Source organism: Microcebus murinus, chromosome 18, assembly GCF_040939455.1.
Source record: "Microcebus murinus isolate Inina chromosome 18, M.murinus_Inina_mat1.0, whole genome shotgun sequence".
Taxonomy (NCBI): Eukaryota; Metazoa; Chordata; class Mammalia; order Primates; family Cheirogaleidae; genus Microcebus; species Microcebus murinus.
The window spans coordinates 3,608,194-3,622,192 of NC_134121.1; the positions used below are offsets into that span (position 1 = coordinate 3,608,194).

At 36.0% G+C, this 13,999-nt stretch overlaps 1 protein-coding gene across 14 annotated transcripts in view; it reads left to right on the top strand.

The window, feature by feature from the left end:
- The window catches only part of NCOR1 (nuclear receptor corepressor 1), a 159,346-nt gene that overhangs the window by 23,769 nt on the left and 121,578 nt on the right, over nucleotides 1-13,999 (top strand). For all 14 annotated transcript variants that reach the window (XM_075994021.1, XM_012737872.2, XM_075994019.1 and 11 more), the window contains 2 exons: nucleotides 1,167-1,300; nucleotides 13,019-13,208. Coding sequence is in view for 13 of the 14 variants with exons in the window: in XM_012737872.2 (XP_012593326.1) it covers nucleotides 1,167-1,300; nucleotides 13,019-13,208 (324 nt within the window). In the remaining variant the exon portion in view is untranslated. The remainder of the gene's footprint in view (nucleotides 1-1,166; nucleotides 1,301-13,018; nucleotides 13,209-13,999) is intronic.

A 13,999-nucleotide genomic window follows, 5' to 3' on the forward strand; every position in this document is an offset into this window, starting at 1 on the left:
GTTTCAGCCTGGACAGCTCAATTTTATCTGTTTATGATTTAAAATTTTTTTTGTTGACATGGAAGTTATATAATAGAAAATGCACCATTTAAAAATGTATAATATAGTGGCTTTTAGTATATTTATTATGTTTTTCAACTATCACCATTATCTAATCCCAGAACACTTCCATCGCTGGAAATGAAACCCTGTACTTAGAAACAGTTAGTTCCAATTCTCTTAACCTCCATCCTTTGGCAACCACCAGTTTTCTTTCTGTCTCTATGGATTTGCCTCTTGTAGACATTTTATATGAATGTAATAATAACTTGTAGCCTTTTGTGTCTGGCTTTTTTTCTTAGCAGAATGTTTTCTAGGTTCATCTATGTTCTAGCTTATATCAGTATTTTATTCCTTTTTATGGTTGAATATACCATTGTATGAATATACCACATTTTTTATTCCTTCCTTAGTCGATGGACATTTGGGTTGTTTCCACTTTTGGTCTATTTTGAATAATGTGCCAATGAAAATTTGTGTTAAAGATTTTGTATGTGGTTATAAACTTTTAATTCTTTTGGGTTATATACCTAGGACTGGAATTCCTGGGCTATTTAATAATTCTGTTTAACTATCTGTTTATGATTGAGTTAGCACCATGGATTTATTTTTAAAAGAAGATTTTTTAAAAAATCCACAAGGAAAACATATAAAAAATACATAAAAACACCCACCTAGCTATGATGGAAAAATTGTTACTCTTAACACTCAGGTTGATTCTCTGAACTGCAAGTTTCTTCATTTGTACATGGATTTAACTAGATGACCTCTGTGACTCTTCTAGCATACTCATTTTGAATTTGGGATTAGAATACTTTTTAGGATTTCATATTGAACATATGAGTTTGAGATTTTATATAAGAGACTGGAGTTATTGTGGTATGTTATTAGAGGAATGAATCAATGTAGGTTGAACTTGAAATTTCATTTTGGGTTGTTTTTTAGTGATATACAGGTAAAATGTTGATTGTTTTAGATTTTGGGGGAAGAATTAGATCAATGAAGGATTGATTGTCATGGTTGTTTCTTCACATACTAAGTGGCCCATAACTACCGTTATACTTGGTTTGATTTCATGATGCTGTTCCCTTTTTTGGTTAATAACTAATTTATGGTTTTAATACTAGGAGTTTGCAGTCCCTGATTATCGATCTTCTCATCTTGAAGTCAGTCAGGCATCACAGCTCTTGCAGCAACAGCAGCAGCAACAGCTTCGAAGACGACCTTCCTTGCTTTCAGAATTTCACCCAGGTTCTGACAGGTAATGGAGTTCCTTTTATGTTTCCATGAAGGATTGTAATTGTGAAGTGTGCATGTACTTCATAAGTCATTTATTTTATTATGTATTTATTTTCAGTATTTTATTATCCAAGCCATAAGTAGTCATTTATAGTTTGTATTGGTGAGCCCTTTTGTATTGTTTGATCACAATAGTTAACAAGCTGTTCAAACTTGTTTCCAGAATTTAGAGTTAATATTATGTAGTAGAAAGTGAAGTAGACCTAGGTTTGAATTGTGATCAGCTGTGTGGCCTTGGTCACATTCTGCAAACTACTGGTGTTCTCAGCTTGGGCTGCGTATTATTAATAGAACCGCATGGGATGCCCCAGTCTGTCCCATCACAGAACGATTGAATCAATCTCTGGGGTTGGGTCCAGACATTAGCTTATGGCCGAAGTTTCCCAGGTGATTCCCATTTGCAGCCAGTGTCACAAATCACAGATTTAGACTCTGCAAGCTGTAGTTTTCATACCTATAAAAATGGGAATCACCCAAGTTTGGTGTCTCACACTTGTAATCTTAGCACTCTGGGAGACCAAGGCAGCAGGATCGTTTGTGGTAAGGAGTTTGAGACCAGCCTGAGCAAGGATGAGACCCTGTCTCTACTAAAAATAGAACAGATTAGCTGGGCATGATGGTGTGAGCCTATAGTTGCAGCTGCTGGGGGATGAGGCAGCAGGATCGCTCAAGCCCAGGAGTTTGAGGTTGCTGTGAGCTATGACGATGCCACTGCACTCTAGCAGAGGTGACAGAGACACTGTCTCAAAAAAGAAAAAGGGAATCGTAATGGTATTGTCCTCAAGTAACAGTGAATATTCTATCTGGTACTGTAGGCTTTATACATGGTAGGTTACTCTTTTTTTCTTATTGTGCTTACCATCTCTGCTTTCTTTTCTTCATTCTCACTGGAAATCTAAAGTGTTTTAATAATACATTTTATTGTGTTTCAGGTGTACAACATGATGTTCTGGAATACATATAGATAGTAATAAGGTTACTGTAGTGAAGCAAATGAACATATCCGTCATCTTAGTTACCCTTGTTTTTTTGTTTTTGTGGCTAGAATAACTAAAATCTACTCATTTAATATGAATTCCAAGTATAGCACAAGTGTATTACCTCATGTTGTGCAACTCTAGACTTGTTCATCCTACATATCTGCTACATTGTATCCTCTGACATACATCTCCCCATTCCAGTCCCCCCCATAACCACTGTTTTGTTTTCTGTGTATTTTGAATTTGGTTTTGTTTATTATTTTGGGGTGTTTTTTTTTGAGATTCCACATGTGAGATCATGCAGTATTTTCCTTTCTGAGTGTGGTTTATTTCACTTAGCCTAATGTCCTCCAGGCTCATCCATGTTGTGGTGAATGGCAAAATCTCGTTTTTTTAAAATAAGGCTGAATAATATTTCTGGGTATGTGTGTATATTACAGTTTCTTTATCCATTCATCCATCAACAGACACTTAGGTTGTTTCCATATCTTGGCTATTGTGAATAATACTGCCATGAACATGGGAGTGAAGGTATCTTTTATAAAGTGGTGATTACATTTCTTTTGAGTAAATGTCCAGAAGAGGAATTGCTAGGTCATATGTTAATTGTTTTATTAGTTTATTTATTTGCTTACTTTCGAGACAGTGTCTCACTCTGTGCCCCAGGCTAGAGTACGGTGGCATCAACATAGCTCACTGCAGCCTCAGACTCCTGGGCTCAGTCAATCCTCCTGCTGTAGTCTCCTAAGTTGCTGGGGCTACAGGCAAACACCACCATGCCCAGCTAATTTTTAAAAATTTCTGTATAGACAGGGTCTTGCTATGTTGCTCAGACTGGTCTTGAACTTCTGACATCAAGTGAGCCTCTCCCCTTGGCCTCCATAAGTGCTAGGATTATTGGCATGAGCCACCTTGTCTGGCCTATCTTTAATTTCTTTAGGCACTTCCATACACTTTTTTTATAATAGTTATACTAATTTATGTTCCCATCAACAGCATACAAGAGTTGCCTATTCTCCACATCATTACCAACATTTGTCATCTTTTGGCTTTTTGAGAATATTCCTCCTGACAGGTATAGGGGTATCTCATAGGGGTGTTGGTTTGCATTTCTCTGATGATTAATGATGTTGAACATCTTTTCATGTACCTGTTGGCAATTTTTCTGTCTTCTTTGGAGAAATGTCTATTCAGATCTTTTGCCCATTTTTGAATCAGGTTACTTGTTTTTCTACTACTGAATTGTATGCGCTTTATAAATTTTGCATATTAACCTCTTATCAGATATATGGTTTGCAAATATTTTTTCCCAGTCTGTAGGCTGCTGTTTAATTTTCTTGATTGCTATGCAGAGATTTTTTGGTTTGATGTAGTCCCATTTATTTATTTGTGCTTTTATGCTGTGCCCTTTTGGTGTGAGAGCTGCAAAATCATTGCCAAGTTCAATGTTCATGAGCTTTTCCCCTGTGTTCTCTTCTAGGCATTTTATAGTTTCTGTTCTTATGTTTAGGCCTTTTATCCATTGCGATTGTTGTGTATGGTATAAGATAAGGGTCCTGTTTCATTCTTTTGCGTGTGGAAATCCAGTTTTCCCAGCATTATTCAAAAAACTATCCTTTCCTCACTGTATCTTTTTGGTGTTCTTGTCAAAAGTTAGTTGGCCATATATGTTTGGATTTATTTCTGGGCTCTCTGTTCTATTCCAGTGATCTATGTGTCTGTTTTTATGCCACCACCATATTGTTTTGATTACTATAGCTTTGTAATATAATTTTAAATTAGGAAGTGTAATGCCTACAACTTTTTTCTTTATCAGAATTATTTGGCTATTCAGGGTCTTTTATGCTTCTGTATGAATTTTAGGATTGTTTTTTCTATTGCTGTGAAGAATGCCATTGAGATATAGATAAGGATTGTGTTAAATTTGTACTGTTTATTTCTTTGGGTAGTAGGAACATTTTAGCGATATTTTTCTGATCCATGAGCATAGGATATCTTATTTGTGTCTTCAGTTTCTTTCATCAGTGTTTTATAGTTTTCAGTATACAGATCTTTCACCCTCTTGGTTAAACTTATTTAACCAAGAAAATGTATTTATTTCATTTTTTTATATACTATTGTAAATGAGACCATTTCCTTGATTTCTTTTTCAGTTAGGTTGCTATTTGTGTATAAAAAGTGCTAGTGAGGCTGGGCGGGGTGGCTCACGCCTGTAATCCTAGCACTCTGGGAGGCCGAGGCGGGTTTATTGCTTGAGGTCAGGAGTTCGAAAAGTGCTAGTGATTTTGTGTGTTGATTTTTGTATCCTGCACCTTTACTGAATTCTTTTATTAGTTCTAGTAATTTTGTGTGTGTGTGTGTAATCTTTGGGTTTTTTGTGTTTGTTTTTAAATGTAGGGTCATGTCATCTGTAAATGGAGATACTTTTACTTCTTCCTTTTTGCTTTGGATGCCTTTTATTGATTTTTGTGTGATGACTTTTGCTAGTACTTCTAGTACTATGTTGAAAAGCAGTGGTGATAGTGGGCATCCTTGCCTTTTATCAGCTATTAGTGGAAAAGCTTTCAGTTTTCCCCATTGCTTATGATGTTAGCTGTGGGATTTTCATAAATGGTCTTTATTATGTTGAGGAACTTTCTTTCCACTCCTAACTACTGAGAGTTTTTATTAAGAAAGGATATTGAACTTTTTTGAATGTTTTTTTCATTCAGTTGAGATGATGATGTGGTTTTTGTTTTTACTTTCCACTCTTTTTTTGACAATAGGCAATTCTATATTGTTCCTTCAACTCCTTGGACTTTTATTTTCATTCTACTTCTCCAGTAAAATTTTATACTAATATACTTTATTATTAATAGTTTTTTATTGATCACTCTTGTATTTCTACCACAAATATTTTTAGAAATTGAAATTGACATTTATTTAAATTTCCTTAGACTATTAGGCTCTGAGTGTTTAAGACTTTTACTCTGGATTAAGTTATTATGACAATGAGTAGTAGACAATTGAACAAAACAACATAAATATATATAAATTTTGTTACATCATTAAAGACAAAACATTAAATTTTATTTAAAATATATATCTTACTAACATCGGACTTTTTCCCCCAATTCTTATAATTTTTGATTAATTTTATTAATTACTGGAATGAGACAAGTTTCTATGCGAATTTTTATTTTTAAGACATAAGCAAAGATTATTGTTGACATAGTAGATAGAAATGAAGTGAATTTTGTAGCTGCAATTTTACTTAACTTTCTGAATGGCTTCCAAGTTCTAGGCTAATAATCACAATGATCTAACATCTAAAATTACTTTTTATGATCTACTAGCTAAAAACTTAACTAATTTCTCCTTCAATACAATTGTAAGCAAAGAATGAGAAACTGTTTGGCTTGCAAAAGGGTTTGTTACCCAAACATTTGAGTCATTCTTTTTTTCAGTATTGATATCATTATTTCAAATTGTCCCTTTTCTGCATTGAGATTCCTTTGTTTGTTTGCTGTTTTTTACTTTTTTGATTACCCAAGACAGGAGTTGGCAAACTAAGGCCATTTGGTGCTGACTAAATCCTGCCTGGTCTGTTTCTTGTATAGCCCTCAAGTTAGGAATGGTTTTTTTTTTTTTTTTTTTTTGGAGACAGAGTCTCGCTTTGTTGCCTAGGCTAGAATGAGTGCCGTGGCATCAGCCTAGCTCACAGCAACCTCAAACTCCTGGGCTCAAGCAGTCCTTCTGCCTCAGCCTCCCAAGTGGCTGGGACTACAGGCATGCGCCACCATGCCCGGCTAATTTTTTTCTATATATATTAGTTGGCCAATTAATTTATTTCTATTTATAGTAGAGATGGGGTCTCGCTCTTGCTCAGGCTGGTTTCGAACTCCTGACCTCGAGCAATCCGCCCACCTCGGCCTCCCAGAGAGCTAGGATTACAGGCGTGAGCCACCGCGCCCGGCCCAGGAATGGTTTTTAACATTTATTTTTTAAAATAAAATTCTGTTTTATATATTTGAGGTTTACACGATACGTGGTACATATAGATAGTAAAATGGTTATTGTACTTAAACAGATAAAAATATCTGTCATCTCACACTTTTTTTGGTTATAAGAGCAGCTAAAATTTACTTAACAAAAATCCCTAATACAATATAATTTTATTAACTTTAATCCTCACGTTGTACATTCGATCTCTATACTTGCTTATGCTACACCTCTGCTATTGTGTATACTTTGACCTACATCTTCGCATTTCCCCTACAGTAACTACTGTTTCATTCTCTATTTCTGTGTATTTGAGCTTATTTATTTTTTAAATATTCCACACATAAAGGAGATAATACAGTTATTTTTCCTTCTGTATCTGGCTTATTTCAACATGGTCCATCCATGTTGTGGCAAGTAGCAGGATCTTCTTTTTTAAGGCTGAATTATATTTCATTGTGTATATGTATATATACATATATACACACAAGCACGCCTGCACGTACACCTCACATTTTCTTTATCTGTTTGTCTTTTAATCTAGGTTGTTTGCATATCTTAATTTTTAATTTTTTTCCGTAGGAGTAGGGACTTGCTGTGTTGCCCATATTGGTCTTGAACTCCTAGGCTCAAGCAATCCTCCTGCTTTGGCCTCCCAAAGTGCTTAGGATTACAGGCATGAGCCACTGGGTCTGGCCTGTTTCCATATCTTGTCTATCATGACTAAGGCTGCAGTGAACATATCTTTATGAGGTTTTGATTTTATTTCCTTTGGGCATATACTCAGAGAAGAGGGATGCCGGGTTATATGGTAGGTCTATTTTTAATTTATTCAGAAGCTTCCATACTTTTTTCTGTAATGGCTACATTCCCACCCACAGTGTTCTAGGTTCTCTTTTCTCCACAACCTTGCCAAAATTTATCCCAAGTCTTTTGGAGAATAGCCGTCCTTATGGCTATGAGGTGATATTCTCACGATGGTTTTAATTTGTGTTTTCCTTATGATTAGTGATGTTGGGCACCTTTTCATATACCAGTTGGCCATTTTTATGTCTTCTTTGTAGAAATGTCTGTTCAGGTTCTTTTCTCAATGTCTTTATTACTTCTCTTAATGTGATGTATCCTGTTGATTGTTGTGTATAAACTGGCCTTGCATGCCAGGGATAATCCCACTTGGTTATGATTTAGAATGATGTGTTGTTGAGTTCAGGTTTGCCATTATTTTATTGAGGATTTTTTATCAGTGCTTATCAGAGACATTGGTCTGTAGCTGTCTTTTCTTTTGCTGTCTTTGACTTAGGTATCGAAGGAAAGCTGGTTTCATAAAATGCATTTGGAAGTATTTCCTCTAGCTCTATATTTTGGAAATGTTTAAGAAGAATTGGTATTAATTCTTCTTTGAATATTTGGTAGAATTCAGCTGTGAAGCCATCTGATCCTAGACTTCTCTTTTTGGGAGGTTTTTGATTACTTCTTCAATTGGTTTGTTATTGGTCTACTCAGGTTTTCTATTTCTTCCTGACTCAATCTCAATAGGTTGTATTTTTCTAGGAATTTATCCATTTCTTCTACGTTATCCTATTTGTTAGCATATCATTTCATAATAGTTCCTTATGATCCTGTTTATTTTTGAGGCATGTATTGTCATTTTTTCACTTTCCGTTTTTGATGTTATTTATATGAATTCTAAAGTATTTTAAAACATAAGTACTTTTATTAAATTTCCTTTCCAGCTTTCTTATTTCAGTAGTTTTATAAGGAGCCTGATTTCTTGTTTTAAGAATATGTTTACTATTTAGGTTTTAAGATGATGAAAGATTTGAAATTATTTGACTCTATTTAAAATTGTTATACAATAAGTTTCTTGGTGAAGTTTTTGAAGAGAATTCAGATCAACCTCCTCCCATAAAAATCTAGCAAATATACAAAAATACATTGCTTTAAAAAAAAAAGCTAAAAATACACCCTTTATATACAAGGAAGGCATACATCCACTGCCATTAACTTGGAAGAGTAGGATTCAAGGAAGGAATTAGAAGAATTTTGAATGTCTGGCCTTCTGTTTTTTATTTCTATTCTCAAAGCAGTATTCAGGAAAGAAAGTAAAATCCTAGGATTTCTTATGAGTATGGACAGGTTGGAGAAGATTTAAATGGGGGTGGTGAATGGTTTGCCTAGGAATTCCCATTATGCCCTCCTAGTTTCTCAGGGGCTGCAGGAAGGGCAGTCATGGTGAGCCATTTTGTAAAGTAATGGGCCAGACTCTCGCGATTGGTTTACATGTCTGGCTAATAGAGTGGGCCGGAATCCTTGGCAAAGGCTATTAGACCCCAGCCAGTTTTTCTCTCCTTTGCTCTACTTCCCTGCTCCCTCACTCAGGCTGCAGCTCAGGGTATATAGAAAGCCATACCCTGTCCTCCATTTGTGGCACAGAGAAGACAAACACATGCCAGGCAAAGTGGAAATGACCAAGGAAAACCCACACATGCTGTTCCATGAGTGGGACAGGATAGGGCTGCCACAGTGTGTGCACCTGAGCAGGAGGATACGGAATAGCATGAACAAGGCAGATATATTCCTGGAAAGCAACACGGTATCCCGAAAGTAAAACCCTTGTGTGTAAAGAAACATAAACTGAGAACATGCTCCATTAGTGCTGTGCACTATAAGTGAACTTAAAATAATGAATTATTAAAAAAATTTTATTATTATTATTTAAAAAAAAGACAAAATGAGATAAAACAATAGACTGGACATTCAAGTGCTCCCAAGCCCACCATTATAAATTCAATATATAAAATGAGAAAGAACAAGAAGTAAAGTAGATGTGGTTAAAAGTTAACTTTTGTTGTGGAAGAAGTCTTGAGATAATCAGTGAATGCAGAAGGAAAGGACAAAGATGTAGGCAATTAGGAAGAAGTTGAAAATATGGAGGACAAATAAAGATCACCAAGTATATGATAAGAACATACGTTTCTGAGATGGAGAATCTGGTAAAGGAACAGAAATATTATTCATTATAAAAAAATTTTTTCCCTCTTCAAGTTAAGGAAGAACTCTGTAGATTGATAGAACATTCTGTGTTGTAGGAACAATTTATACAAAATGACCAAAACCAAGACAGATCCTGATTGAGTTATTAGAAGTTCAAGGATAAGTAAAAGAATCACAAATTCAGGAAGTGAAATCTTCCTGAGAGTAAAAGAGAAAGACTGCCTTTAAACTTCTACATAGCAGAACTGAGTGGCAGAAGATAGTGAAGTAATAGCTACAAAGTTCTGACGAAAAGAAATTGATATCCAAGAAGATTATACCGGGCAGTTTAAGAATAAAAGCAACAGGCAGATGTTCTTGGACAGGAAAGTACTGAGCAATTACAACATCTAAAATTTCTTGAAGAATTTCTACATGGTAGAATCTGGCTGAAGAAAGAATGGAAGCTGTGGTAAAAGGATTGGCAGTTAGCAGCTGTAAAACCACTGATATATAAACCCATGTGAGACAACTAGATAAATTATGGTTCCATAACATAATGTAAATATTAAATCTTGACAAAGTAAAAATAATACAGCCTCCAAAAATCTAGAGGTTAAGTTGTGTTGGAGAATGTTTAAAGGTCTGTATGCATTTGAAAAGTGTTCACAGAATGAGTGACTTGATACTTCTAAACTGGAAATATTATATAAAAAACCCTCAAAACTTTACCTTCTTAAGTCTTTCCATAATTGTTTTCCTTACTCTTAACCAAGAAGTTTTTAGGAACTGATTACTTGGGACAAAAGAGCATTTATCTGGAATACAGCAATTTCTACATTTCTGGTTGGTTGGTTGGTTGTTTGTTTTGAGACAGGGTCTCAATTTGTTGCCCAGGGCAGGGTGTAGCAGTGTCATCATAGCTCACCATAGTCTCGAATTCCTGGCTAGCTGGGACTACAGGCATGTGCCACCATGCTTGGCTAATTCTATATTTTTCTTTCTTTTTTTTTTTTCTTATTAGAAACGGGATCTTGCTATGTGGCTTAGGGTAGTCTTGAACTCCTGGCTTCAAGCAACCCTCTGGCCTTGGCAGGCACGAGCCAGTGCACTGGGCCTAAAATTGTATTTGTTTTAACAAAGATTTTCATGGTTGACTTAAAGTTTTGAAATGTTAAACAATGTTAAGTTATATATTTACTTATTTATGCATGGATAGTTTTTTTCTTCTAAAAAGGATTGGTGAGGTGAAAGAGAAAGTAGTTTGATTTCTTTGGCTGGGCACAGTGGTTCACGCCTGTAATCCTAGCACTCTGGGAGGCCAAGGCGGTGGATCGCTCAAGGTCAGGAGTTCAAAACCAGCCTGAGCAAGAGTGAGACCCGTCTCTACTATAAATAGAAAGAAATTAATTGACCAACTAGTATATATAGAAAAAATCAGCTGGGCATGGTGGTGCATGCCTGTAGTCCCAGCTACTCGGGAGGCTGAGGCAGGAGGATCACTAAGGCCCAGGAGTTTGAGGTTGCTGTGAGCCAGGCTGACGCCACGGCACTCACTCTAGCCTGGGCAACAAAGTGAGACTCTGTCTCAAAAAAAAAAAGAAAGAAAGTAGTTTGATTTCTTGATAGAAAGCCCTTCCTATACTGGATGTTTTTTTTTTAATTGTCCCGTGTTCTGGTTGCCTTAGTTTCTTCTCCAGGACTGAGTATGCTGCTTCTTCTGGCTTCGATAAATCTCACAGGCAGGGTTGTTGGAATGGAAATGTAATACCTGAAAATTATGCTTTTGTAGACTGTATTCTAGCTGAGGGGGCAATTTAGAGCTGAAACCCAGCCCAGGCACAACTTGCCAGGCCTCTGCAACAGAGGATCACATTTGCTCATAGAAAGTGGAAATTCACACAAAATCTTTCCTCAGGTTAGCAGTGGCTTTGGTTCTGTGTACTGTGTTGATGAACTTGACCTTTTAAATTCTGGATCCTAGTTTTTGAAAAATTACCTCTGGCCTCAGTGGAGGGTGGATCTTTTGATTACTGTAGCTTTTCAGTGAGGTTTGAAATTGTAGAGTGTGAGTTCTCTAACTTTGTTTTTCTTTTCCATGATTGTTTTGGCCATTTGGGGTCCTTTGAGATTCCATATGAATTTTTTGATGTGTTTCTCAGGCCAATGGGATTTGATAGAAATTGCATTGGATTTGTAGATTGCTTTGTGTAGTGTTGTAATTTTTTTTTTTTCTTCACAGCAGTATTGCATCATGAAGTATTGTCATCTTAACATTTTCTTCCAATACGTGAACGTGAGCTTTCTTACACTTTATTTAAATCTTTTTTTTCTTCCTGCAGTCTTTTGTGGTTTTCAGAATTTAAGTTTTGAGACTCCTTGGTCAAATGTATTCCTAACTATATTTTTTTAGGTACTGTTATAAATGGTATTTTTTTAAAATTCATTTTTAGATTGTCCAATGATAGTGTATAGAATTCAGCTAAATTTTGTGTGTTGATTTTGTATCCTGCAACTTTGCTGTATTCATTTATTAGCTCTAACCGTTTGTAGGGTTTTCTACATATGAGATCATGTCATCTGTGAAAAGAAATATTTTTACTTCTTTCCCATTTAGATATATGCCTTTTAGTTCTTTTTTTTTTTTTTGGCCTAATGCTCTGAAAAAGAATTTCTGATACCATATTGACTATAAGTGGTGAAAGCAGTCATCTTTGTCTTGTTGCTGAAGCTTCCTACTCCACCATTTTTTGTGATATCGTGCTGAATTTTAATAAGATAATGGGATTCTGTGTGTTGAACGAGATTTGAGAATTTTGAGCTATACTCCTTAGGATTCATTTCATCATCCTAAACATGAAACATGTTTATTTTCAGTGAAATAATGGTTTTGCAGGGCATTAGTTTATAGCTTGGGCATGAAGTAAAATATCACCTCTGTCAGTACACTGGTAGAAAATGAAAAGTGAAATTAATAACTATTCATGAGCAGAACTTTGTAATGCATCCTATAAAATAGTAAAAGACAGATTCTGACCTTCAAGGGAAAACTAGACAGAATACACATTTTTGGGGACCCAGGATGACGTGTTAGAAACAGTTTTGGATTTCTTCTCAAGACTTGTCGTTAAGGCTTTATGATACCTCTCAACTCTTTTATATGTCCACATAGCAATAGCTGAGAGGCTTGATTTTTCCTGCTTATTTTTATTATTGGTTAGAAAATGGTGGCTCTTCTAGTCTTCATTATCCTGAATTCAACTGTTGTGGCATTTTAATATTTAAAAATATTATTTTATAGATATTCGTCAACTAAATTTTTGGCAAATCTTTTGTTACGTCTTTCCCTTCTAGACTGGGTTTTTTTACCCTTGCCAACCCTTTCCCCCAACATTGCCAAAATGTTTTAAAAATTCTAATTACAAGTTTAATAGTACTGTGGTGAGGTATATATTCTTCTGGGGTGGGAGGAGAGGGGGCAGAAGTTTACTCTGAAAGTAATTAACCTTTTCATTTATTTCAAAGTCTAACCAGGGATGTTAGCAGGGAGTTGTATATCATTTAACAAATTTTAAGTGTTATTTTCTCTCTCTTTTTTTAACAAGTGAACACTGTCAGTGGGATCTTTATTTTAAAACTATTTATTCATATTTATGTATACAGAGAGAGACAGAGAGATAGGATCTCGCTGTGTTCCCCAGGCTGGTCTTCCTGACCTAAGTGCTTATTTTCTTTGTGTGTATCAGGCCTCAAGAAAGGAGAACGGGATATGAACAGTTTCACCCAGGCCCATCCCCGGTGGATCACGATTCACTGGAATCCAAGCGCCCACGTCTGGAGCAGGTTTCCGATTCCCATTTTCAGCGCGTCAGTGCTGCGGTTTTACCTCTCGTGCACACACTGCCAGAAGGGCTGAGGTCTGCAGATGCTAAGAAGGTAAACGTTTGTTTTCCTGCCCGGTAGAGTTGTAGGTTTGTAATGTTTATTTAGTCAAACTCAGGCACAGCACCTCAGAGAAAGTTCAGTTATGCCAGTCTCTGAAGGTTGGTGCTATGGGAATGTAAGACATTTCTTAAGCAAAGCTAAAAACCACAGGCTGAGGGCTCCAGACTATTAAAATCAGTACTTCTCACTTTGGTAAGTGAAAACAATCTGAGAGGACTGTTGTAAGGAAAAATTTCTATTGAATATTCTCAAGCATTTTGGCTTGCTGGGCTATAAAATGTGGTCAGAAGTAGGCAAGACTACTAGTTTTGTGAAATTTAAATTAAATTTTAAATAAGCCCCTTAAATTCAGTAGCAATTTAATTTTCTACATGGGAGAAAACACATTTTAGGTGAGGTTTAACTGTGCTTAAAATTTGTATACAGTGGCTCACGCCTGTAATCCTAGCACTCTGGGAGGCTGAGGCGGGAGAATTGCTCAAGGTCAGTAGTTCAAAACCAGCCTGAGCAAGAGGGAGACCCCATCTCTACTAAAAATAGAAAGAAATTAATTGGCCAACTAAAAATATATAGAAAAAATTAGCCGGGCATGGTGGCACATGTCTGTAGTCCCAGCTACTTGGGAGGCTGAGGCAGAAGGATTGCTTGAGCCCAGGAGTGTGAGGTTGCTGTGAGCTAGGCTGACGCCATGGCACTCTAGCCTGGGCAACAGAGTGAGACTATATCTCAAAAAAAAAAAAACTTTATACAGAAAAATATTTGTTCCTAATTTATATAAGTAA